The sequence below is a fragment of the Hesperophylax consimilis genome, chromosome 10, assembly GCF_061612785.1.
Source record: "Hesperophylax consimilis isolate HC1 chromosome 10, BYU_Hcon_1.0, whole genome shotgun sequence".
NCBI lineage: Eukaryota > Metazoa > Arthropoda > Insecta > Trichoptera > Limnephilidae > Hesperophylax > Hesperophylax consimilis.
In genome coordinates, this window is record NC_142845.1 from 9,609,111 (window position 1) to 9,635,844 (window position 26,734).

General features: G+C 30.7%; 1 protein-coding gene across 2 annotated transcripts in view; it reads left to right on the forward strand.

The window, feature by feature from the left end:
* The window catches only part of LOC149420254 (metabotropic glutamate receptor 2-like), a 710,206-nt gene that overhangs the window by 478,464 nt on the left and 205,008 nt on the right, over positions 1-26,734 (forward strand). For both annotated transcript variants that reach the window (XM_089636555.1, XM_089636554.1), the window contains one exon: positions 20,933-21,082. In XM_089636555.1, the coding sequence (XP_089492681.1) occupies positions 20,933-21,082 (150 nt within the window). The remainder of the gene's footprint in view (positions 1-20,932; positions 21,083-26,734) is intronic.

Consider the following 26,734-nt stretch of genomic DNA (forward strand, 5'->3'; position numbering starts at 1 on the left):
ATACTGTCGGATGGGGAACTGCAAATGACAATATCCTAAAATCACTCATTAAAACTCAAAAAGGCATAGTGAAAATTATTCTGAAAGTCCCTGTAAGAACTACCACTGACTAAAACTTCAACAAACATCATGTTACTTAAACAACTCTACTCTAAAACAATACTCGGTTATAAAACACAAGAAAAACAACAAACACACATAATAATACTATTATTAGAAACACTACAGGGGTCGAAAAAATTTCCAACAAGCAACTACAAATGCAAAATTTTTACAACAAAGCTTCCTATAACTTTATGTTTAACTCTACAGCAAAATCCCACTCTCATTCAAAACTCACAACAAGCTTTTGACATTTAAATCTCAAATACAAGGCTGGAAAAAAAACATAGGAAGATCAGAAATAGATAGTATACTGACACCAAATACAGATTTAAAACCGAAACCAATCACTGAATAAAAAAACACCTTGTAATATATTAATAATTGTTGCAGAAAAAACACTATTCAAAAAGTTTATAATTACTTTATATGTTCGTACAACTAAATTTTAATCATATGTAAATGAAATCCTAAGCACGGATTTCATTTACATTTTACCTTTTTGTTACGAACAACGATCACAAATATTTATTTTTATTATAATTACTTTCGGTTTCTTTGATAACAAAAGACATCGAAATTTTGTAATGAGTTTATAAAATTTCCCAATTTTTCCCTGCAGCTTTTACATATTGTATCAACTAAACGCTAAAAATACTGTCCGATCGTAGTCAATTGGCCTATGCTTACCTTCTGTACCCCTGGCATATATAATTAATTATCATATTCAAACCCTTTCAAATAATACGGTTCCGAGGAGAAAGGCAATAAATAACATGAACCCAAAATGTTCATAGCTGGCCGTTTTAAATATATATCTGTATTCCCAGAATCAGCAGCCCTGTGTAATACCGTGTGTGAACTCTTATATTATGTACACAAGACATGCAGCCCACGAACTAAGCACTGAAACACTGGTTTCGATTGTTAGCTACCCGTGGAATTTATGGAATTTTAAGTTATGAAAATGATAATTAAGATACAAGTTTACGTGCAATTATTCTACGTGCGATCTCTTATACTAGCATGGTTTAGAGTGTGTATGAACCATATTACTCGAATTTTTGCAATTTTTAAATTTATTTTGTTTAACCTCCCCGTTGTTGACAGAAGAATTCAAAATCTCCAAAAATTCTATCCTTTTTATACATTTTTAAAGGTGACCTTATGGTTGGTATTTTTTTTATTCCCATAATACCTACATAGGTATATATGAACAGATAGGTTAAGTGTTAAATTAAAACTGAAAAATTATTCTGTAAATATTATCTAGGTATCATTCCTTGTCACAAACAGTAATATTTATTGTGCACTGGAACCATACTCACAGCTGAAACCATACACCCAACAGTGTGTGATGGCCACCATCTCATTATTTTACTACTTCATCTTAATGACCAGAGCTGCGTAAGGCTATACGGTATTAAAACAAGTGAAAAATAAATCAGGGCTGCTTATAAATTCAAGCCAGAAACAAGTCTTCTATCTGAGAATTTTAATTGTTTCATCGTCGTCGTAATTTATAGTTTCTATTAGTAGACCCAGTTTAAAGTTTATATATCTCAAAAATTGGGGATCAGATAGAAGAATAATATTCGTCTTGACTACAAACTAAAGAAGAATACAAGATTTTTTAAAATGATGTGTTTATAAAATCTCTGCCATTACGGAGAATGAAAACAAGAATTTTTAACCATTTATTTTGTTATCGTGTTGATGTAATAAACAAAATTCAATTTAGAATCGAAAATAATTTCTCTAAGGTGAGGGTGACTATACACAATCATTTATAGTTCTTTATAAGTTTATAGAGCTTTAGATCGTTGGCGAAAAACAACACTCTAACAATATTATCAAATACAGTTACGATATTGTTAATAAAAAGTAAAAAGAGTATCGGTACTAAATACGTCCCTTGAGGTACACCTATTGTACGCATATTTTGTATAAAAGTTAAAAATTATTTGTTATTTTAAGAATTGTATCTTATCTAGGTAGCTCTTTTTCCAATTCAATTATCCACTCTCTGTTTCAAATTTGCTAAGTTTATAATGAAGAATTTTATTGTTTACTTTATCCAATGCTTTTACGGAGTCAGTATATATCGAGTTGACTTGAATTGAGCATGACATAAATTGTTCGTATAAAGAGAGATTTATATTTGATAGAATTATGTTATAAATATGTCTGTACGTATTCTATCAAGTATAATTTTTTCAAACAATTTAGGGATTGTAGAGAGCATGCACATGGGTCAATAATTTGTGACATCATAAATATAGCCCTTTTTAAATACAGGTAACAATAACAGTTTTTCAATAGATCAGGAAAACAGCCGGAATTCTGTGGTTGATTAAATATTTCACATAGTGGCTTGGCTAGTGTTGATACACAGTTAATTAGAATTTTCCTCATGGCCTCCCGTGTGGAGCTAATGCACGTAGTAAGTCAATACAATCCGGCCATCTGCCGTAGGCCACATTCGTCGATGAATGAAGAGGCTTTTTACAACAATTACGATACTATGATAATTATTTCATAAACACGCGTTACATTGTAAGTCATAAGAATAATTGAAAAAAAAAATTATGAATAAATAACAATGAATTGTTAAAATGCATGTAGACACTCATTTTTTTTAACAGTTCGTATCTTGCCATACCAAAAAGTTTATTGAATTTTCTTAAAATTGTTTGTTCTTTACTCACCAGTAAAATGTTTGCTGAAAAAAGGTGCATTGTACATTGCAGACAGAAAAACTGGAAAAAAAACAAATTTCACAACGCTGGAGATTTCAAGTGCTTTAGCAAACAACATACATAGAAACAGACTTCTGTCTTATATTTAATGTAGGTAATACCTTCTAGTCTATGAATAAATTATATGGCAAGGCAGGTAACTAATTGCAAAGTTTTCAGTCAGTTTTCAATGTTCCTACCAACGGAATATTAAATTACTCGCCCTTTATGAATTCTTATTTTACATATTATTAGTCTTCCTGACACAAGGAGAATCAAATTACCAGAACTACCGAATATTGCAAACATGGTAATTTTATTTAATTATTCCAATTCATTTGCAGTTTTCGCATTTTACTCAGAATTAATTAATCTATACATGCATTAAGCTTTACAATTTTAACGTGTATTATTTCAATTTCAAACATGAAAAAAGATGACGAAAAATAAAAGGCGTGTATTTATATAGGATGTATAGGAAATCTACAAGATTATAATAATAATTCACAGAGAATAAATTGAAACGAAATTTTTGAATAATTGCTTGCCCAATATAAACGTCGATTTAAAGTATTTGTATTTACCTATAAATGCATAAGATATTTTTTAGTGTATGAAAAAATATCATTTTCAAAGAATTCTTATTAAATTCACGCAGTCGATTAAAAAATAAAATTTCCGAAATTCTCTCACATTTTTAAGACAGAAATTTCGTATGTTATTTTGCCGAATGCGACGTTGCCAGCTTTTTTGGAGCACAGTTGAGGACATTTTTTTCTATTACCATTTTGAATATAAGCTTGTGCAGTCTTTTCCCAATGTGTAACAAAACACCGTTTTATGATTAAGAAATATTTTTTTATTAGCAAAGTTTTAAGTGAATAACTATCGCACTTTCGAGAAAAATCATGCTGGGCCTTGTTTTAATTTTTACACAACTAATAGAAAACCAGTAGGTAATGTATCTTAAAAAGTTGTTTATCAATTGTGTAACTTTTAAAATACGTTTATTAGTACGGGGGTATGAGTTTAATTAAAAATATATAATCTGTGTATTAAATTAAAAACACAATTTGTAGTTCACCACTTTATTCAATTAAAATCGCTTCGTCTGAAATTATATATGTCAAGTAATTATTATTATTTGCCTTTTTTTGAACTGAAGTTTAATTATCAAAAATAATTCTCGCTTTGTTTTAATCTTAAACATTCATACTTGAATTATATAATTTATAAAAAAATAAAATCTGTTTTTATTTTATCTCTAAGTTTCATAATATTGTGTAAACAAAAACCTAGCTAACAATTACTCTGTAAACTCTCATCTCAATACGGGCCTTTTACAACTAGTGTAAAATTACAAACACGAAATTATAATTATATAAGAAAATAATGAAATTAAAGAGAGTTGAAGTTGAGTAGAGAGAGACAATTTATTAGGTAAGGGAAGAGAGAAAAGTTTCAGCTATGACTATGACTATACATTTTAAAGTTGGTGGGTTACATTAATTAAATATTTTTTGATTTTAAAATAATGTGTGGTTTTAAGAAAATATACAATATGCTTAAATGAACTACCGTGTTTTATCTAAATAAAATGTCTTTCGTGAATGTGTGAGTGGGTGTATGCACTGCAATTAAACGCAGTGCGTGCTCTCACTTACAGCCACAACACGGAGTCCATTTATTTGTTTAATATTCATAAATTTACTTGTGTATCTAAGCTGTGGCCAAAAATTAATTATATTATAAAATTCATAAGAGTAGTAAAAAAGAGATTTAAATACATTAATGTATATTTTTCCTGAAAAGTGGGCTTCAATGGTTTATCTTTATTAATCCTATTGAAACATTATTATTTTTTTATTTTATGTTATTAACGGTTTCCTTGATTTTGAGAGCTTTTAAATTGTTTAATCTAATAACACTTATTCCATTTTAATGGAATATGTTAGTTCCTGAGGTGTGAAGTAATGAAAAGTCATTCTTTTCTATAAGGCGGTTTGCAAATTCTGAAAAAGTGTTATTATCTCCGATATTTTGCCGATATAAAAAGCGAAATTTTTTTTTAAAATAAAATCTCTAATTGAAAAATTTAATCATTGAAGAAAATAAACGATAGATGTAAAACAGAAAAGACAGACAAGATTCAGTCGCGTCTAATTCCTATAAATATGGACAGTAGATAAAAGTAAATAACGTTATAATTTACGCGTTCATAGATGACGATATTTTAATTATTTTATAAAAATAAGCTTTTTGCATTTTACGCTTTAAAATATCGAGATATTATATTAGATACAAATACAATATCTTTTGGGTGAATCAATCCAATATTGTAATGGTGTGCCTTCCGGTGAATCAATCCAATCAACAACTAATCAGAACAATTTTCTCGACTTGAAGATTTTTATAATGAAAATATAGCATTTAAAATTATTTGATTGTCCCAGACGATGGCGTTGCTTGTCGGACGTACACTAATCCTGATTCTCGCATGAGCGTTTAGTGTTTTTCTAAAAGACAAAATGTTAATCATCATTATAGCGTCAGGAGTTATTTTGGCTGTAGTTATTATTTTGCAAACTTCTAGTACTTATTCTAATTTAACGTATTATATTTCACGTTTAATTAACTAATTACCAGATTAACAACAAGAATATCGGTGTCGCGATTGTGGATTAATTTATCACTGAACCGTAACAAGGTGTGCCTCAGGTATCGAATTCTCTTCAGGCATGCTAAATAATAATAAACAGGACTACCACCTACTTCTATACTTACACGCCTATATATAAATAACGTTTCTACGCTATCGTATTTCTGTATGTACAATAGGAGTCAGTTGAAAAACAGAAGGTTTGTATCAGATACGAAGACTTAGTAAATTTTAATTATAGCATAGCTTATGTCTTAATTACACGTCACTGATTCTCTTTCTGCCAATAATGTAAAAATCATTAAAGAAGAAAATGATGCTAACAAATTTAAATGAAACATGAAACGGAAAAAGATAAAGATCATGACTAGGAATCGAACCCAGGATCTCCTTTCTCACCGGGACAGCGTTTTAACCACTCGACCATTGGCACCTAGTTATAAAACACGTGTCATTTTTTATTTTTTATTTTTTTTAATTTTTTTTTATTAATTTATTAAATTTGAAATATTTCCACTTCACGTGACATTTCAATTTACCCTTTTCTTATTTCTGATACTTATCAGTTACAAAGCTTTTTGAATTTTATTTACACCATAGCGCATATTATAATACAGACAAAATTATGAAGCGTTTTACTTGGTTAGATATACAATGTTTTAATATGCAAATAAAACTATAAAAAAGTATAAAATAACTAAAAAGGTGTAAGTATAAATACAAAAAATATTTAATTAATATGTAAAGGTAGGAATAAAAATCGATTAAAATTAAAATTTAACCACTTCATACCATGATTTTTTTATTATGTTTTCCCATAATAAGCAATTGCTTGTGTGTATGGGATGAGGTATTATTTGTTTAGTTTTTTTAGATTATTTTTTTTTATTATTATTATAATATATTTTTAAGTTAAGGTTTTCAGTACATTTTTTTAATTGTGTTTTGAATTCTTTTGATTTATCATTAATCTTATATTTTCTGTCAATTTATTTAAGAAATTTGTTCCTAAGTATTTGTAATTTTGCTGACCCAAAGTTTTTTTACAAATCGGAATTGGTAACATGTATTTTTGCCTGAGATTTGCTGTGTTTTCGAATGTTACTGTTTTGTTTAGGATATATTCTTCGTAAAGTTGTAAGGTTGAGTGATACAGGAATAGAGTATTTAATTTTCTGACTTTAAATTCTTTGAATATGAGTTCAGATGAAAATGAAAGTGTAATGTTCTACCCTTCAGGGTAGTCAGCCGGGGACTTCTTGCCACAGACTTCCAACACTCCTTGGATGGAAGATATAATAAGATAGGTTACTTGTTATTAACTGGTTTATTTAGAATAACGCGTGTACAATATAACCGCGTTGGTCAACCTTTATCGGTCCTAGCTAGATTCGGTCTGCCAGAGGGATTCCAAATGAAACCTAACCTGAAGCTGAGACGCCCTCTCTCGTCGGAGGCTAAAACTAAGAGCACTGCCATCTGTGTCTAAAAGCTCGAAGCTTTATACACAACAGAAAGTGATTTCTTTAGTATTATTTTAATTATTAGTTTTTGCGCAAATTAAAGAGGTTGTGTGTGAGTTTTATAGGTGTCTATTTTTACTGCTAGGCTTAATCTTTATTCCAGCGCCAAATTCTGTTAATATAATGATAGACCCCGTCTCAATTTTTTGTGTCGTAGAAATTTTCCGTGTTAATAAAAAATAACTCTTGAGGCATAAAAAATAAAAAAAAATTTAAAAAAAATCTAATTAGTAAACAAAACATCAAACAAAAAATATACCTTAATTTTTTTTTAAATAATTATTTAAGGTGTTAATAGTACTTACGCAGAAACTACAAACTGTAATGTGTGTAACGTATTTTTTACTGTTGGGATTTCGTTACAATGAATTAAAAATGTTATTTTGGGATCGTGATAAAGTGGTTTTTGAAAACCTACATTCTAAATTTCTCGCAATATAATAATAATAATTATTTAAATGACGCCGTTTTTGTGAAAGATCACCTCAAGGGCGCTGTGTTTTATATGTTTTAACGTTGCTATTTTGTATCTGAATAAATGCTGCCTTTTATATATTTTTTAATAATTTAAAGAATAATATACAAATATAATGAATGTTTATCTAGACACAGGTATTTCTCAGTGAGTCAGAAATCGAAAAATCATTTGTAAATTTTGTCACGATAGTAAATATAAAATATAAAAATGAATGCCGTTTTTCAGACTTTATAAATGCAGATAATATATAGCGGGCCATTTTTATAAGTACCGTCAAGCACGCAATTGTACAAATTACACTTTGTAGTACGTACCTAGCCATAAATCATGTTTTCATGTCTGTTTACATAGAAACTCTGATCTGTTGTGGTAAATTTTACTGTTGCGTGAAATAAATTATTACCAAAAGTTTGACCTTTTATAAAATATGTAAATATTTTGGATTAATATAACCTTTGATTAAAAAAAACTTTTTGACCTAAAGAGATTATTCAAAATTTGGGTCATCTAACTGCAAAATATTCTCTAAAATTTTTCGGAAATCTGTAAACGTCACGAAAAATACTTTATACATAAATAATAAATCATATAAAATATCAACACTTATTATACATTACAGAGCAAAAAATATTAAAATATATTTATTATGAATTTACTTTAAGCATGTGACCAAAAAATTTAATTCGTTTCTACAGTTAAATAATTCATGAAAGCTCTTTCAGGAGCTATAATTGTGATAGAAGTAATTTAAATACAATATGACACGGAGTTTTAAACAAAATTTAAATTATTATTTGTCACTTCCTGTTGTGTTTTTATCTTTATTAGTTTTGACACGCGAAACTATTGAGAGCCCTGGTAAATGTAGCACACACATGATACATTTTATTCATTTTTGTACCGTATGAAAATAAAAAGTCAAAATAAGTTGTTTTCTTCTTTTCATTCATCGGTAAATGAATAAAATATATTATAAATAAATCCAATAAGAAAGGAATACTTCATTGCGATTATCGTTGGGTTGTAAAGATTTCGTTTACTGGCTTGTTTATTGAACCGCTAAAAGTATTATGGATTTCCAACATTGCATTTTTAATTGGTAGTATTCATGTCGCACAAATAATAATGAATAATAAAACTGGAACAATTAAAAACGAGGAGAATATACGAAACGTAAAAATATTATAAAATATTCAACTACACTTTTTCTAAAGGCCGCAAATTACTGGCATTTGCGCATTTTTATGAAAAGATGGGGATAAAATATTTATGAATTAACTTAAGTATTAATTTTCCACAAGAAGCCGTTTCACAGTATTGTTGGCGAACAAACAATACTGCCTAAGTGACACCCTGTCGACAATCTACTTTCTCGTGGAAAACTGAAAAGCTAATATCTGGATACTTGGATTATTTTACGCTTTACCTGGTCTACTTTGCGCGTAGACCAGGTAGTAAGTTTTTAAACTTGATCTATCTTACCTCTCTTAAGCAACTAACATTATTTATGTGAAACGTTATCCAAATCAATTACTAGTTTTTTTCTTTCCTTCAAGATGGCCATAGTAAAATTATTTGAAAAATACAAATCTTTAAAAAGTTATAAAGTTACTATCCGCGTCTGTTTGTTTGTGCGCTTAGTTCTTCTAGACTACGCAGTTGATTTTTATAGTGTTTTAGAGAATTTCTTCCGAAAGATTTTTATATGTAATAAATGCATATTATATTTATATAAAGTAGATAAAAGTCTTTGTTTATCTGGAATTCACAATCCTTTACTCCAAATCATTTTTAACCCTGAGCAACGCCGGGTACACGGTAAACGTAAGCTAGTCATGTAATATTTTATTTTGGCTTAGATGCTTTTATTAAATTTTATTCTAGGAATAGTTACATGGAATCTTATTTCCTCATCCCTCTCTATTTCACATTTTTGTCGTCTCACTTCATTTTCTTGCGTAGGTATTTATTACTATTACTGATATGAAAAAAATCATGTGACGTGTTCTGAATATCTTATATTTTTGCAATTTTCAATTTCCGTCTGTTGGTTTCATTTTTTTTCTATTTTTTTTTTAACTTTAAACAACAGTACTAATATTTGTCTGCATCCGTTTTTCACGCTCACCGGGAATAGCAATCAAGCTGATGACCAAATATATTTCCCGATAAACTCGAATTGAACCCTTTATTCCAAAAAACCACAAAAAATTGCATGTTCCACCACATTGATCGATTTTAGACTACCTTATAATGTTTAATAGAACAAGCTGTTGTAAAAAATACGATCACATCCAAAAAGCTAATGATACCAAATTTAAAGTTAATGTTAAATTCAATTTGTTATTATCCACAAAATTTGATAATTAACTTGCAAAGCAATGTACTTAACCATATTTTAGAAGAACCGCAGGTAAGTTTTTTAATGTAATAACGATCACACTAAATTTATTGTACAGACCATTTAAAAATATTTCAGCTGAGAAATTGGTTTAGATTTCCCTTTCAAATAATCATTATGTCTAAATTTTAGATTAAAGATCTAAAATCATCTTAAATCCCATCTGACATCCGATTGCGACAATAATTTAAATTGTTCGTTTCCTTCGTACTGATTTTAAAGGACGGATATTCTACAAAAGCTAAGGAATTTTTATATAAAAAGCGGGAAGTAAATTAATAGCATCGTTTTAAAGTATTAATTAAATTTTACTTACTTACCACCTAACCATTACGCCTTTTCCATCCAACAGTAGGCAAGCTCAACGGAATTAAAATTCCATATTTTCACACAATCTTTGCTTCAGTCAAATTCATACATAGTCTTAGTCTAAAAAAAACTGTCCGGTTTTTGGGATCTTTAAATAACCTGTATTCGATTAACTAGTTTGCGCAATTCATCATCTGGTTGTTTATTGGGATCGATTCACTCGTTTGCGCAATTCATTATTTATTTGGAATGTCTCGGACTTTCTCCATTTCAATCTTCTTTGTTTTGCTCGGATTGACATTGAACTATCTTTGGAATCTTACATACTCACATACGCCTCAACATATATTTCATCTGTATTGGGTGTACTTTCATGCATCCATTTCCATACGGTTATATTTGGACTGCGAAAAATGTTTAAAATATAAATGTTTTACATCCTGAAAAATTAGTTTTGCTGATTTGTTAAGGCCCCGTAGTAAGCGTTCAAAGATGGTTTGAAAGGGAGATACATAAATACAAATGTTGAAGGGAGCACGCTTGTATAAAAAAAAACAAAAATAATTCAGCAAAGATGATGAAAATATTTAATAAAACACGACTCATTTGAAATAGAGCAAAAATTTCTTGACAAATGCTTGGTTGCATTTAAAGACGCACTGTGATTTTTTTTTCAATTCAATTCAATTTCTTTATTTCTTTAAAAACATTACAAAATTAAATTTTATTTTGTAAAATGGTATAACATAATAAGTAAGCGGTGTATCAACTGTACCAGCATCAATAGAGCTTGCCTTTTAAAGGCAGCTTCACCGATGCTAAACATGTCGATATTCGAATTGATTCTGTTCAACAGCAAGACTGCTCTCCCCACCGGCATGACCATTGGCAAGTTAGTCCTGCAGGCTGGGAGATAAAACAGTCTATGCTGTCGGTGACGGAGATAACCATCAGGAACATAGAGACTAATACTCTCCATGATAATCGGATTTTCAAACCATCCTCGAATCAGTTTGAAGAAGTGTGATACAATATGCACATCTCTTCTGACCCGTAGATGGTTCATACCAAGCATGCCCAAGATAAATTCAGTAGGATAGAGCCACGGGTAGTAGCCATACTACCTTTTTTATGCCTTTGACGAGACGATTTCATATAATTAACGTTTTGGCTTAAAAAATATAACATTTTATCTTCAAAAATAACGAATTTATTTTTTGGAACTTAAAAACTTAAAGAATTAACGAGGAGCTAGTTATAAATCGGTAGAAATTGGTTTTGCGGAGGCTTAATTATTTATCTATTTAATTTCCCATCACATGCTACTGTGAAGGCTACTTCAATGAATACTTATACCTGTAGAATCAATGTTTTCAAATTGATAACGACCGTGAAAATATTTAATCATTCATTGATAAGAATAATAGTTCTTGACATTTCGATATCTTTTAAATAAATTGACAACGACCGTGAAAATATTAAATCATTCATTGGTAAGAATAATAGTTCTTGACATTTCGATATCTTTTAGATAAATTGATAACGACCGTGAAAATATTAAATCATTCATCACATGGAAGAGTAGTCAAAAAAACCCAAGATGTAAAATGAATTATGTACCATGTAAACATATTGTTAAAAATAAAAAAAAATTAAAAACAAAAAAAACAAAAAAAAAAAAATTCATTGGTAAGAATAATAGTTCTTGACATTTCGATTTTTTTTTCTTTTAGATAAATTGATAACGACCGTGAAAATATTAAATCATTCATTGGTAAGAATAATAGTTCTTGAAATTTCGATATCTTTTAGATAAATTGGCGCCGTCGTATCTCGTTTTTAATTGCGCGAAAAACCTTCTCCAATAACAGTTGTCGCTGTAGAGAAAATCGGTAGAAATTGGGTATGGGAGGGCTTAAGAATTTATTTAAATCATTGGTAATCCGGTTAAAAACGGGAATGCAGGCCTTTACCAAATGTATTTACAGGTTTCTTGATAAGCTTGATGTTCGAACATGTGTACCCACATTGTGATAATCTACTTCCATTCCGTATGGTTGAACATGCATCCATTTCCTTTCTGCACGGTTGAATTTGGACTGCGAAAAATGTGTGAAATATATTTTTTCTTTATTTTAAAACAATAAAATAACCCTATACATACTACATCAGGGTAAGGTTACCTACTGGCCACGATACATTTACCATGCTTTATTAGCAATTTTCGGGTCAAACTAATTTAAAAAAAAAATAAAATAAATAAATAGGCCTATTTACCAAATTTTACGCCAGTTCGGCCTCAAAAGTTTTATTTTTAAAGATAAGAAACATCTTAATAAGCATGAAATCATAAAAACAAAACAAATTACTCACCGTGCAAGATGGAAAAATAGTTGGGAATAGTATGTTAATAAATGAAATTAGGCACATTCCGAACACACCTTACCCAGGCACCCCTGCTTGGTGACCAAACGTAGCAAACCACTTGAGGTGACTTATGGCAGAGGTGTATTGTACATGGAAAGAAATTGAGTTAATAGTTAAGGGCCATCAATTATTGAATATATGATTTTATATAAACGAGTTACGTCTCGAGCTGGTTGATGGTTTAAGATGAGTAATCTGAACTTAAAGTGTTAATTTCAGCAAAATTATTTCTTTGTACGAGCGGCGACTTAAAAACATTCCATTAAATCCATTTCATATTTCCAAGCAAATTATTTTAGGAAACAATCTTCCCATTCATGTTATCAAACGATTAGCAAATATTTTTCCCTTGGTAATAAATGTCTTCAAGTCAATGTCAAAATAATTAATTAAAAGCTTCAAAGATTTTTTTGTTGGTTTTAAGAATTATGTCAAATACCTAAAATTTACATAATGTTCAATATTTCAGTCGGGTCGAATGAAGCGCTTTGATATAATACTATCCAAAATATCTACAATTTCTCTCAACAAATAATAGTATAGGAAAAAAAAATCTGGTGAAAGGTACACAGTCAAACGTGTTAATATAAGACAGAAATTATCGTTAAAAAAATGTGCATACGGAGAGTATTTGGGGTAAAGCTGTTAGATTATGGGAAATAATACTTTTTTTCATGAAATCTTATGTTTGGAAGTGAATATGTTTACGCGTGATACAAATTAGATTACTTTTTGTTATATTACTTGAACTTTAATTTTCCTTATCATTGAGTAATAGATTTTTTTTATTCAAATTTAATTTATACTGGAATATAAATTTCTATAAACATCAGTGATTTCTTTTGAAGAGCAGATATTAATAAAATTAGTTCAGAACGGCCATTTTCAAATTAGTGCCTGCCAGGCACATTGTGTCTAAAGGGTTAATAACGGTTATGAATATTAGTAATTTTACTTAAGTTTAAACTTATTTTCTAGCTCCGTTAAGAATGAATGCATTCATGCAAAATATATTTTTTTATTATTTTCACAATGAATAATTATTCAATCTAAAACATGCAATAAATTATTAACTTAAAATTTATATACAAAGTCAAATATATTCGAAGCACTCACAACGAACATTATGAAAAAATATTATTTTGTATCTACATCCAAATCTGTGATAGGTTCACGTCACGCCTTTATATACAGATAAAATTGACAGTCATGCAACATGACAAATTGGATACACAAAATATCGACAAGGTAATGAGAAGTGACACGCATTCAATACTTTTTTTTTCAATAGTAACTCTGAAGTAATCCGTAAATAGTAGTTAACTGCAAACCAGTCCTTCTGAAAAAACGACCCAGGGAAAAAGCTCAAAACATATTTTAAAAGATCTGAAAATAGATGGAAAAACGACGATTGACCTGTTAAGCTTTTATTAGTTTTTGTCTACTGTAAATTGCAAAAATTATTACTATTACATTTCGGCCATTTAAAAAATGCATTTCACGCTTGTTTTATCAATATAAATTTAAAAAATATATATTGTTTGGGTCAGAAACTAATTTAAAGTCAGGAAATATGTTTGGCGTTATGAAGTTTGCTTATATATATGATAGCTTATTATTTGCTGACTTTGATATTTATTAATAAAATCACTTTGTAGGTATCATAAAATAATGTAAGTTGAGCGATATCAGAAGAAAAAATAAGTAAATCCCAAGGCAAGAAGCTTAGACAAGTGATGGAGATGGGCAATTTTTTATACAAACTATGTAGCTTATTTTACGCTGTGAGCTACATCGAGTGGAAACAGTATACCGCTTATACTCTTCTTGATGAGCTAAATTCGATTTTCCGCTGAATTCCATAAAAAATGTCTTTCCACAGAGGGTGGTTTAGGGGTTTTTTTATTTATACGTGGTCGGCAACCAAACGATTAAACCTACAGATCTCTTTTATAACGTTGTGATTATTTCGACAACTTGTTATTTCATGTCAAATGTTAGTATTTCGAATTGGTTTGATTCTGATCACAGGTAATAAAAACAATGGTGAAGGGTTGTTAACCATTATTAGTTTCAAGTAAAAGTGTGACCAATATCGTTCACCAATTCTAATGCAAATTGGATATGCGCAGAGCGGCACCCCGTCTTTGTTTCTACCTACGGTCCGTGCAAACTAGTCGTAGTTTGGCAACGGTCAACATGCTATCTTGCCATCATTATTATTTTAATTCTGATAATAAAATATCAATATTATGTGGTATGTCAACGGTTAAAATAAATATATATATATATTTTTTTAAAATAATATCCAAATAATATTAGAGCCAAATGTATAAGAATAATTTTATAAAACTAGTGATTTTTAAGATGTTTATGTGCAACTTTTACCGTCTTGCCGAGTTTCAACAATACTTCAATAAAATCGTTGTTCTTGAATATGAATGATGAACACAATATTGCAAATTGTCATTTTGATTTTAATTTGTCTTCAATTTAAAGCGTTATCCTTTAAAAAGGTCACATATGAAATGCAGTGTAAGTTTCACGACATCAGATACATACACTCTTTAGTGGGGAATACCGATAATATGAATCCCGATATAATGTAAGATTGTGAAATAAACCAGCATGATTCGGTAGTTATTGGATAATAACTTTAATGACTGGTGGTCAGTCGTAGACACGATCCATTCTATTCATGTAACTAATCTAAACTGTTTACAACTTTTATACGCGTGCTTGATGTGTTTTCCTAGTACCGGGTCTGAAAGGATCAATCACGTTTGTTTCTCGGAGCAACTTCCGTTTAAATACTGGTGGAACAAAGGCAGCATTCACACCTAACACCTGTGCTTTAAAGCATGGATTTCCAATCTATGGGTCCCAATCGCAGGGCTTAACGGGCGAAAACCCTTTGGTGCCGACTCGCCACATTTTCTGTGCAAAGGTTTTCGCCACGCCGCGGCTTTTTACTATTTCTAGTTTCTTTTTACTTTTAGAAATAGTAAAAAAAAAACTTTGTTCAATTGAAAAAAATATGTCAAAGTTCATTATATATAATATCATGGTTGTGGATCAATTGATTTCTATTAATATAAGATGACAGTACATATCCAAAGTTACATTGAATTAGGTTTTATCATACCCTATTTACAAGAATGCAAGATTTCGCCCATAATTTGAGACAGGGTAATATTTTTGCTTGAAAACTAAGATTGAAGTATAAAATACTAGTTTTGAAGATAACTCACCTTTTTGGCGTACTGTGAAAACAAAAAAAATGACATTTCAATTCAACTTGTTATATTCACCATCAAAAAGAGATATATTTGTGTGTCATGTACATCAATAAGCATAATGTTACATATTACCCAGCCAGCAGGAAAAAAATAAAACACACTTACTCAGGTTTGGTCCAATGTTATGTTGAATACTAATGTTACCCAAAATTACTGCAATATAATCATTTTGGAAATAAATATGCTTGAAAAGGCTATCCATTAGTCCGCTTCTCCTCATGACATTTATCAAAAATTGGTGCCAAAGTTCCACTGACTTCTGACAATTGTTATTTTAGGGGACTGGACATAAAGATGAGTTGAGAGTTTTTTCAATAATTTATTATCCTTTTCATCGAAAAATTTAATTTCATAATCTATTTCGGCAAAATGTATTAAGTTTTCAATGACTCATCGCTTCCCGGCTGTACAAAAGTCGTTCATTGGAATCGTTTTAACGTACTTTTTTATAAATATATTTTTAAGATCACTTTAAACATTGATTTTTTGATCACATCAAATAACCTTTGAGCTCTATGATCCATCAACCACCTTACTAGGGTCATGATGGTATTCGTGGTCATATTTATTTCTTATTTGGGCTTATTAAAAAAAAGAGTTGAAGGCTATTTCCATAGGTGATGATTGTTTTGTTTGTTTTTATTTTTTTTAATAACATCTACCTGTATTATTTTCGAACATAGTTAAGTAAGTTATTGACAATAAAAGGTCATCAGAAAACCTTTTGAACAATATTCCGTAAAATCAAACTTTTGTGACTACAAATTATAATGTATTGTAAAGTGACTCTGCTTTTTCCGCAATGTATCAGCAGGATTTTCGTTCATAATCCCCTTAGGGCCTACACATTCATACAAATTTTATTGACATACAGATTAATGAAATACGAAAAGTTGCGAGCAGAAATTTATTATTGTTTATTGTGGCCAGTGTGGTCACGTCACTCAATATTATGGTCAATACTTCTTCATGGCCGTTCAATTGGAAAACATACATTCCCATCTAGCAAATAAATAATTGAGCTGTCCAAAGGTCTAAATAAAGTGTCCAAAATCATCTATGGCGACTATGAATATTTTTTGTAGTATTTAGCCGTTCTTTAATACTTTTTCACATTTATCTAGATTGTTCATTGCGACTGGACAAAGTATTGGTGAAGTATGCACAAAGTGATGGGGAAGTATTGACAAAGAATTAGAAATGTATTGACAAAGTATTGGTAGAGTATTGACAAAGTATTGGTGAAGTACTGGTAAAGTATTGACAGAGTATTTATGAACTATTGACGATTATATTGACAATCGCTAGAGCCAAGTTTTTTTTGACACAATAATATTATGACCAAAGGCGGCTCATTTGCAGCACTGATAAATGATGATGCCTAAAATTATTTGATAACATCTTAAAATTCATTTATATTATTTACACGACACGGATAATAACATCAACTTATTTCAAAATATCAGTTTTTTCAGCGTTGTTGTCTGGTACATGCAATTAACAAACAGAAACAATAAATAAATGATAATAATTAAACATAAAAACGTTGGCAAAAATAGATGGAACGACATCTTGTGATACCACTATATTTGTGTGTCACGTGGGGAGTACGTCTCACTCATAATCTGAACAAGTCTAAAACAATCTTCTCAACGTTGGAATTATATCAGCGTTCCTTTCATACTTGTTAGTTATCAACTCCATTCATAAGCTTTGAGGAAGAAATGAATACATTTCAAAAATTTTGTATAGAACCATAATTTGTAGAAAGTAAGAAAAAATTTATACCTACATAGCTTGATCTTAAAAGTGAACAAGTTGTTACAAACTGAGAGCATCGAACTCGATCCATCTGACTGAGAGTCAAGCATCTCACCAACTGAACTGACGACAAAAAGGTGTTTGAAATATACGTTCCTCCCTAGGGTACACACAAACTGCATTCCACACAAATGAAAATCACTTTTGAATAGATTACGTAAATAAAATATAAGCGACAACAATATTATATTATAATACTAAATGTACCCCGCTACACGTTGCTGTGGCTCAGTCTGCCTGTACAGATAGAGAAACAAAAGCGCATGTTGCTTATAAGTCCAACAGATGGCGCTGTTTTTCAAAAAAGTATTTTTGCCCGACATACGGCGTTTTTTAAAGAAAAAGCATGTTTTTACCTATGACAGATGACATCTTTATAATATAGGTATAACACGAGTATTCAAATACAAAGTTTTCAAAATTTCAAAGCAATCGGTGTAAAACTTTGGGAGGATTTAAGATTTTGAATAAACGAACACCATTTTTATTTATATTTATAGATAGATTATGTAACAAAGAGGAGAATCGTTCAAACAATAATAAACTTCAAGAAACGTGCGTACACGTACAAGTATTGTCCGCCTCTCCCGATTATATAACCCTACCGTAGTATTGATTTTCATCGAAGAACTGATGCTCATAATAATAATTCTGTTTTCCAATACCCTTCTACCCTTCCAGAAATAATTATTATTACTCATTTAGCAATCATAATCATAATCATCTTAATTGGGTATTGGATGTTGATGGCATGTGTTTCAAAAGATCTAAAGCAGAACGCTATTTTATAATAAATGCTTATTTGGAATACCGCAACAGAGCAGTCATTAAAAAAAAGGATTAATTGAAAACAATAAATATACATAATGATCGGTTGCTGTGGCAATAAAATTAATTAAATCAATTTAAAATTTTGTTTAATTAATTAATCAAATAATTACAATATTGTAATAAAACGTTGCAGAAGATGTACTCGCAACCCCCAGTTCAGTGCCGTATTGTTGAATATGTGTTGAGCATAGACATATGAATATTAGTAGACCTGCCCTAAGTGATTAAAAGCGTATTATCCCCACTCCCCATACCGGTTCCATTGGAGCCGGCTGTGCTCGCGTATGGCCTCAAGTGAAATTTGAAAACGTGACGTCATCATTCTTGTGCGAACTATGGTCGAGGCATCATCGGTTCATTTTACAAAATAACACGGCAAAATGTTGATTTGTACTATGAAAACTTGTAAAAATAGATGTGAAAAAGAGAATAAACCCAACTGTCGTATTACATTCCATATATAAGCATTATTTTACTTTATTTTAAGCATATTCACATCGTATAATATGAATCAGTTGTTACTATCACATCGAGAAACGTCTGGACGCGAAACACAAAGCTGGTTGGTTGCTGGGAAGTAAATTATGAACATTTATAAAAGTGTCTTAACTAAATACTTAAACGAAATATTCGACTCTGAAAATAGAACCGAATTTTTTTGCCGAATTTGGACTTCGCAAATTTGTTCATAACGTGGCGAGTAATTTGCGCTCCCATGTAAAAATGTCTATTCATTCAAAAGCAGATTTTACTTTTAAGAAGTAAATGGTGATATTATAATGCGAGATGCATATTTACTGCCAGATTGATTTATTGACGAATCACAGTCAGCTTCACTCCCTTCGTTCTTCAACAGTTGATTTTACCCCTCGCCATTATCTTCTCGTCTATTAATTCCTATGTCTGTGGTGTTGAGTAAACATACGCCATTTAACAAAATGTGTTCTCGAAAATAAGTATCTAAAACGCGGAACGTCTTCAAGTTGGTACAGAGAATTTTCCAACAATCTTGAAAGAGTTGAAACAAATAAAAACTGAGACGGTATTATTATGCTTTATTGTCAGCAAACAACAAAAAATATTTACTTACACTGTCACTTATTACGAATTCGTTTTAATTTTGAAGAACAAGGCCATTACCGATAACGTAATTAAAGCTAATGCGACATTTAACCATGCATTATTTATACTGAAATTGTAATTTTCAAAACAATATGACACTCTCATTTTGTGATGGAGAAAAATCTGTTACAATCTTCACAATGACACCGTCTGCTAAAACGTTGTATTTTCTCTAAAACAGTAGGAAACCCAGTCATACGCGTCATTATTTAACCAAATAATAATTTAATCCAGTTAGAAGTAGAATATTATGTGTGAATGAAGGCACGAAAGCGATAAGAAAATATTTCCACAAATTATAATTTTGTGACAGGTGTCATGTATAATATTATATGTGTCGTAAAGTAACTCCACAATCGTGGCTTCAATCTGCAATTTGAGGTGAAGCAGTAAAATTATTATTAATAATGATTTGAAATACTAACCGAAAATTTATGTCCAAGAAGATATTGCGTTAGGGTTAGGGTCTTCTAGGGAAAGGGTTGAAACATTAAATTGTTGAAAGCAGCAGAAATAAGATCCCAGGGCATGTGTGTGCGGAACTATGTGGGGCACCATTTATGCGGAATTAAAAATTTGGTTCACAAAAATACCATCAGAAAATCCCTTTGTAAAAGATTTTTAAAAGTTAAATTTGACGTTGTGGATAAAGAAGAGACATTATCAGTACATTAAATACCTACTCAGTGTATACAAAATGTTCGTAAATATTGAAGGAAACAAGTCGACTTTAGAGTCAGATTTTCCAAAAATAATCGGTCTTGTAGGAAGCCATGTAATTTATTTTGAAAGAAATGATTCCATGGCCAGTTAATAAACATACCTTTTTACAAAAATATAAGGTAACATCTAGGACATGAACCCAGGAGCCTTGCCTTGCCGGGGCACCGATCTATCAACTGAGCTGGTGGGACCCTATCTCCTTCGGTCATATTAAACTGCATCATACTTCGAATAACAAATGACTTTATCTTTGATTTCTATCCTTTTCTGATTTTTATGTTCTCTGAAAAAACGTTTACAAATCACTAATATTGTGTTCAATAATTAAAATTAATTAATTAGGGTGCCGACCCGTTCAGGGTATTTCGAGAACGAACCTATTTATTTATTTATTTAGAATTAGACATTTCAGAGTCTTCTATTTTATGTGATAATGCTTAGTGTAATGTCCAGGATGTCACATTTACTTGCCTTTCCCATTTTTTATGTTTTTTTCTAGGACTAAGCGGGGACCACTTCAAGTTCGACCAGAACGGGGACGGTCCAGCCAGATACAACATCATCCACTTCAAGCAGGTTTCCCCGGGGAAACACCGCTGGATCAAAGTGGGGGAGTACTTGGAGGGAGAGCTCAAGCTGAATATGACAGGTGACTATTATTCCAACTCAAAATCATTTTTCTTTCGAAGGCGGATTATTTTTTCGAAGTAAAAAGAGATTTTTTTAATTAATGGTAATACACAAACGACCAACAAATAATATCGAAAATTACTTCTAGTACCGTAATAAATGGTAGTAAAAGTGATTTTAAGTATAAAATGTTTTTAATTTAGGAGGCGGGTTTGGGTACCTCTGCTTGTGGAACCATTTATTGGATAACCAACACCACTGCCATTGGTCCCCCCAAGTGCTTCGCTACATTTTGTGATTTAGTAGGGTTGTCTGGGTTCATCGGGTGGGGTGTGTACAGGATGCGTTTACCCACCAGCAGCTAGGAGATACTGTTTAATCTCTGCATATGGTCTCTCGACCCATCATCACTTCAGGTCCCACTGATCCCTAGATTCTTACCCAACCTTCATACCTTTTACCTTCATCTCCTTCCTTGCCATTATGTGAAAAATAACTTCAATGGGATTCTAATCCGAGGAGCTCACAGATAATCCACTTTGCATTATAATTTGTAAGAATCTTAAAATAATATTTTTTACAACTTACCATAATTATTTTTAATTTACCTACATAAATAAAAACAGTAAATATTGCGATTTGCGGTATTTTTGTGTGATTATAAATATGTGACTTCTGCGTACAAAGTCGTATCTCATCTAAAATTAAACTTTCTAATAAAAGTTTTTTTTATCTGATTTGATTGACCTGCCAGGTAAATCTGTCAAACATTAAACGAAAGAAAACATTTCAAATGAAGAATTATTATTTTTGTTATTTGTTTTTAGGGTGTTATGCCGTGTTGCGCTAACTTCTTCTTTAGCCAACGTTTCGGACAGCATTGCAGTGTCCATCATCAGGGCAGATGTGTTATTTAAAATTATGTTATTTTATTTATTTATTTTAAATAACACATCTGCGCTGATGATGGACACTGCAATGCTGTCCGAAACGTTGGTTAAAGAAGGAAATAGCGCAACACAGCATAACACCCCAAAAACAAATGGCAAAAATACCTTTGGCCGTGAAAATCTTAAATCATATTTGAAGAATTATTAGTTAGTAAAATATTGTTGGTTCCTACATTAAGTATGAATTTTTAAAATTAATAGTCCATTGGACTTGAATAATTTTACGCATAACGCAGGAACATACTTTAAAATCACATAATATTAATTAGTTTTTTTTAATAAGGTATAGCAAATAAACTTACACATATAAAACTAGATTGATATCTATCAAATGGAGGAAATGGAAGCTACGAAGGTTTTGATTTAAATATAGAGTATCAGAATGGAATTTAATTTTTTGTGGAAAACCGCACAAGAGTCCCAATCATTAGTGTATGTTGTGAGGCTGATGGTAGAGGGGTGGGGAAGTACCTGGCTATTCAGATCTGGTCACTAAACACGGCCAAAGCTATTTCAAGCAACGTTTCAATTCTGATTGGTCGCCTTACACCAGGGCGATATTTAGAGTATCTTCCACTCTGGAAAGTGCCGCAAATATACTATGTATTATTTCAATGAGTAAGTCGTGAAATTATCAAATTAATCTAATAAAAATTACTTTCGCACGACGGGATTCGAACCCGCGACCTCATGCTTGCTAGTCGAGAGTCTTACACTTCGACCACTCGACCACGGAGGCCGGTACTTAGGTCAGGTACATTGTGTCCCACAAGTAAATGGTAGACATGGCGCTATCAGTTGCATAAAATTATTCAGTAGGCTTATGTCAAGAATCAATATAACAAAATGCAGCAAGTAAAAAGTTTTGTATGTGATTGAAATAATGAGCATTATCCAAAAAAGAGTTGTTTCAGAATGTTAATGTTTCAGAGAAATTGGGTGCTTATTAATTAATGAGTTAGATATAGTATCACACGGAGAAAAATGCCAAAAAAATAACATCATGCCTACTTCCTGATAAATTATTAGCCAATAAAAAGTCTTCTTAAAAACTGAATTACAGTATTGCTGATAGAAAGTTGCAGAACCGGAAAACCTCCTGATTAAAATCATGGTCTGACTGAGTATAAAAGTAGACTTGACTAGACTGGATAGGACTGGAGAACCAGATTTGGAGTCTGCTGTTATACGACATGATTTCTTCGGATTTGTCAATCATCAAAGGCACCCAAATCTGTTATTTCTGTTTTTTTTTATATTAATTTTGCTTTAATACTTAAATAAAAATATATTTTTATAGTATTAGTATCACTACATATATGCCTATTATTTAATTATTTGATATGTTCTTATTTGTTCTATGTTATCACCATGATACTGGCATTTGCCTAGTTAGGTGTATTAAAAAAAATTATAAAAAATTAGAATTTATCGAGAACACGTCTTCTTTTCCTAATATATATCATGACGGAATGCGATAATATCAGTGTGTCTGTATCATTATCGATATTTGTATGAAAACGTATTCCACTGTTCTCATAAATATTTCGCTTTTGACTGATACATTATTAAGAACTCAACTCATTCATTACTGGCCTGCAATCCTATTTTTAACAGGAAAACGAATAATTTGACCAAATTTTTAACAAATGAACAGTATGTTATAGCATTAAGTTTTCTCAGTGCACACATAAAAAATCAGTAGGTATTATAAACCCCTTCCCAGTCAGCTTAAGATTATTTATATCGCTAGACGTGTTATCTCATATTAAGCATGATAGCCACCCCTTAAGCACGTTCTTCTAACGGCTAGATTACAAGAAACGTATCTAATACTAATATCAGATATCCGATACGAGCAATCGCACATTCTGCCCTTGGAGAAATTCGCCCATTATTTTTATACGTTCTCAGAAGATTCTGTGAATTTCTGCCATAATCGACTTTGATATAAATGCGATTATCTGGGAACGACAAGCAGAAGATTTGCTTTCTTTTAATTGGACGTTCTTAATATAGTCTTCTGAACTATTTATTGCAAGAAAATTTATTTTATTTTAGATAAAAATATAATAAAATGTAGTTTTTTAAATAATAAGTATTATTATTTCTTGATGCAGCAATACCCGTCGACCAAAAACTGATTTTACCTTCAACAATTACATTACGAGTAGTTAAAAAAAGATTACTACCTATTTGAATTGCAAACAATTCATTAGATAATATAATAATAATTTAATTTATTTTTCAGCTGCACAAAGCTTTTACGAAGTGATTAAAATGCAGTGTATTATTATTAATACAATTTATTGATTTCATGACTTGGCCTCCTTGAGTCCTCACTTTAACAAATTGGATGTCTTCAAAACTCAGTAATAGTTCTGCAGGGAATTTTTTTTCTCAGAGCCTCCTGTGTGGAGTAGGTATTTAAAATTCAATACTAAATTATATTCTTACACAATTTTTAAAAGTGACCTGCTGATGATAAAACTTACAATATACATATTTTACGTAACTTAAGAATCACGTCACTTGTACACCAAGAAAAATGAGTATTGCTAATTATTCATAATCAGGCTAAAAAAGGGATAGCCGGCCATTTCCTGATAAACTTTTAGAAAATCTCAATATATGGGAACACGTGTACATGCACCTGCATTTGCATTGGTAATATACAGGGTAAAGTGAAGCTAAATTCGGGGGGTGATTCTATATGTTAGTACTAGTAAAAACGATGACCGGATAAATCATAACAATGATAATTCATAACATCTTTAAAAAATTATATAAAGTCACGGAAAGTGATGAAACAAAAACCTTATTAACTGCGTTAAGTAGGTTAGGTAAGGTTAAAAAAAAATTTCATCGTTTCTAATGACTTTATATCACTTTTTAAAAGTGTGTTGAATTGTCACTGTGTTAAGTTATCATGGAACCTGTAAAAACGGTAGTTTATATGTAAAAACATTGAATTTTTGTGTGGGAATAAATATTCATCTTTCTTAATTCTTTAAATGGTAAAGATTTTAGAAGTCAGATTTTCGAAGTTAGCGCTCTTTACCCTAGGACACCCTGTATAGTGACGAAATGCGATGCGAAATATTTGGATTTTTATGAACACGTGTTCCAACATCGTGATATAAAACATTCGTATCTTACTAAAAGTTTATGAGGAAACCAATCGATTCATTCGTTAAGGGCCTGAAATCCCGTTTTAGCACGATTATGAATAATTTGAAGAGATTCTTACTAAATTAGTAATACTCATTTCTCTCTGTGTATCAATAATAATTACACAAAGTAAGATTTTTTACTAAAAACTTGTTCTCACTCAATATCGTCAATGAGAATCCTCTTGATATATCACTCTCCAAGTGCCACCGTGATCATTGCCTCGTTATGACATGATGTTTTATTTAAATTAATTTTCAATAAATCTTTTAAAAAGTATTTCAAAATTATATTTACTGGATGTTATTAAATACTAACCTGTTTAAACTTTCATAATATTACCTACCTAATGCAACTAAAATTCAGGTGTGAAAAATATTTACATAAAAAGGTACGAAATTGCTTCGTGGGATTTCCAGTTATTTCGACGTTGAAAAACTCGTAACGCTGAAATCGCGTGATAGTGCTTCATTAATGCTGAATTGTTCGGTTTTTAAGTGTTCCTCCCATCAGGGAGCAAAACTTGTTCACGTTCCCTGACCACAATTCATTCTAGCTACTACCTCCACCAGGGTGTGAGAAGTGAATAAATAATTAAACATATTATTCATTTTGGTTGTTGGTGCATAGTTAAGTTGATAAGTAATGTGAAATATGTCTGAGTAATGTGTAATATTATTAAATTTCAATTAATTATAGGTTCAAAATTAGAATTACTTATCATATCAGACAAGCGAAAAAGTGCCATCAAAAATTATTCAATGAATTAATAATTTTTCTTTAATAACGTGTGAAATTTATGCCCATCAATGTTAATCTAAGCAAAAATTGAAATGTGACAAGATACAAAAAAAAATAACGGTCTCAACAGGGAATAAAAGAATGAAAAAATACTCAAACTTAATGTTAAGAAATTTATAATCATTCAAAAAAGTAATTGCCAAAAATATGGGAAAAAAATGTTGCAAGAATTCTTGATTTAAAATGTGAGATCGACAAAAATGACGTATTTCAATGGTCGAGTGGTTAAAAACGTTGTCCCGGTAAGACAAAGATCCTGAATTCGATTCTCCGTAGAGACCATTATCTTTTTATTTTCCTGTTAGTTCATATAACATGTATGATGAACTTGCATTTGTATAATTTCATTGAATAGTTTATTCAGTTTCATTCGATGGGTAATTTTTCTTTTTTTGAAAGGCCATGATCCTAATGCAAATATTTTTTAATGAATTCTTTCAGCTTCACTAATTCTGCAGTTTATTAAAATTTGCCAAACCATGCCACTCATGCAAACTAGTTTGTTCATCGAGATAGGGTTTGTAATAATAATTTTTTTTCAAAAATAGTTATTTTTTATGTTATCTTATTTCGTTATTATATAAAATTGGATTGTTGGCTTATTTTTTCAGAAAGCATTTGTTAACACGAAATTGAAATTATTTCGACGGTAGAAATTTTTGAGAACATTTTATCGTTGATTTTAACGATCTTTACAATGGTGACATGACATGTCGATAATAATATTTTGACTGTTTTGAATGTTTACA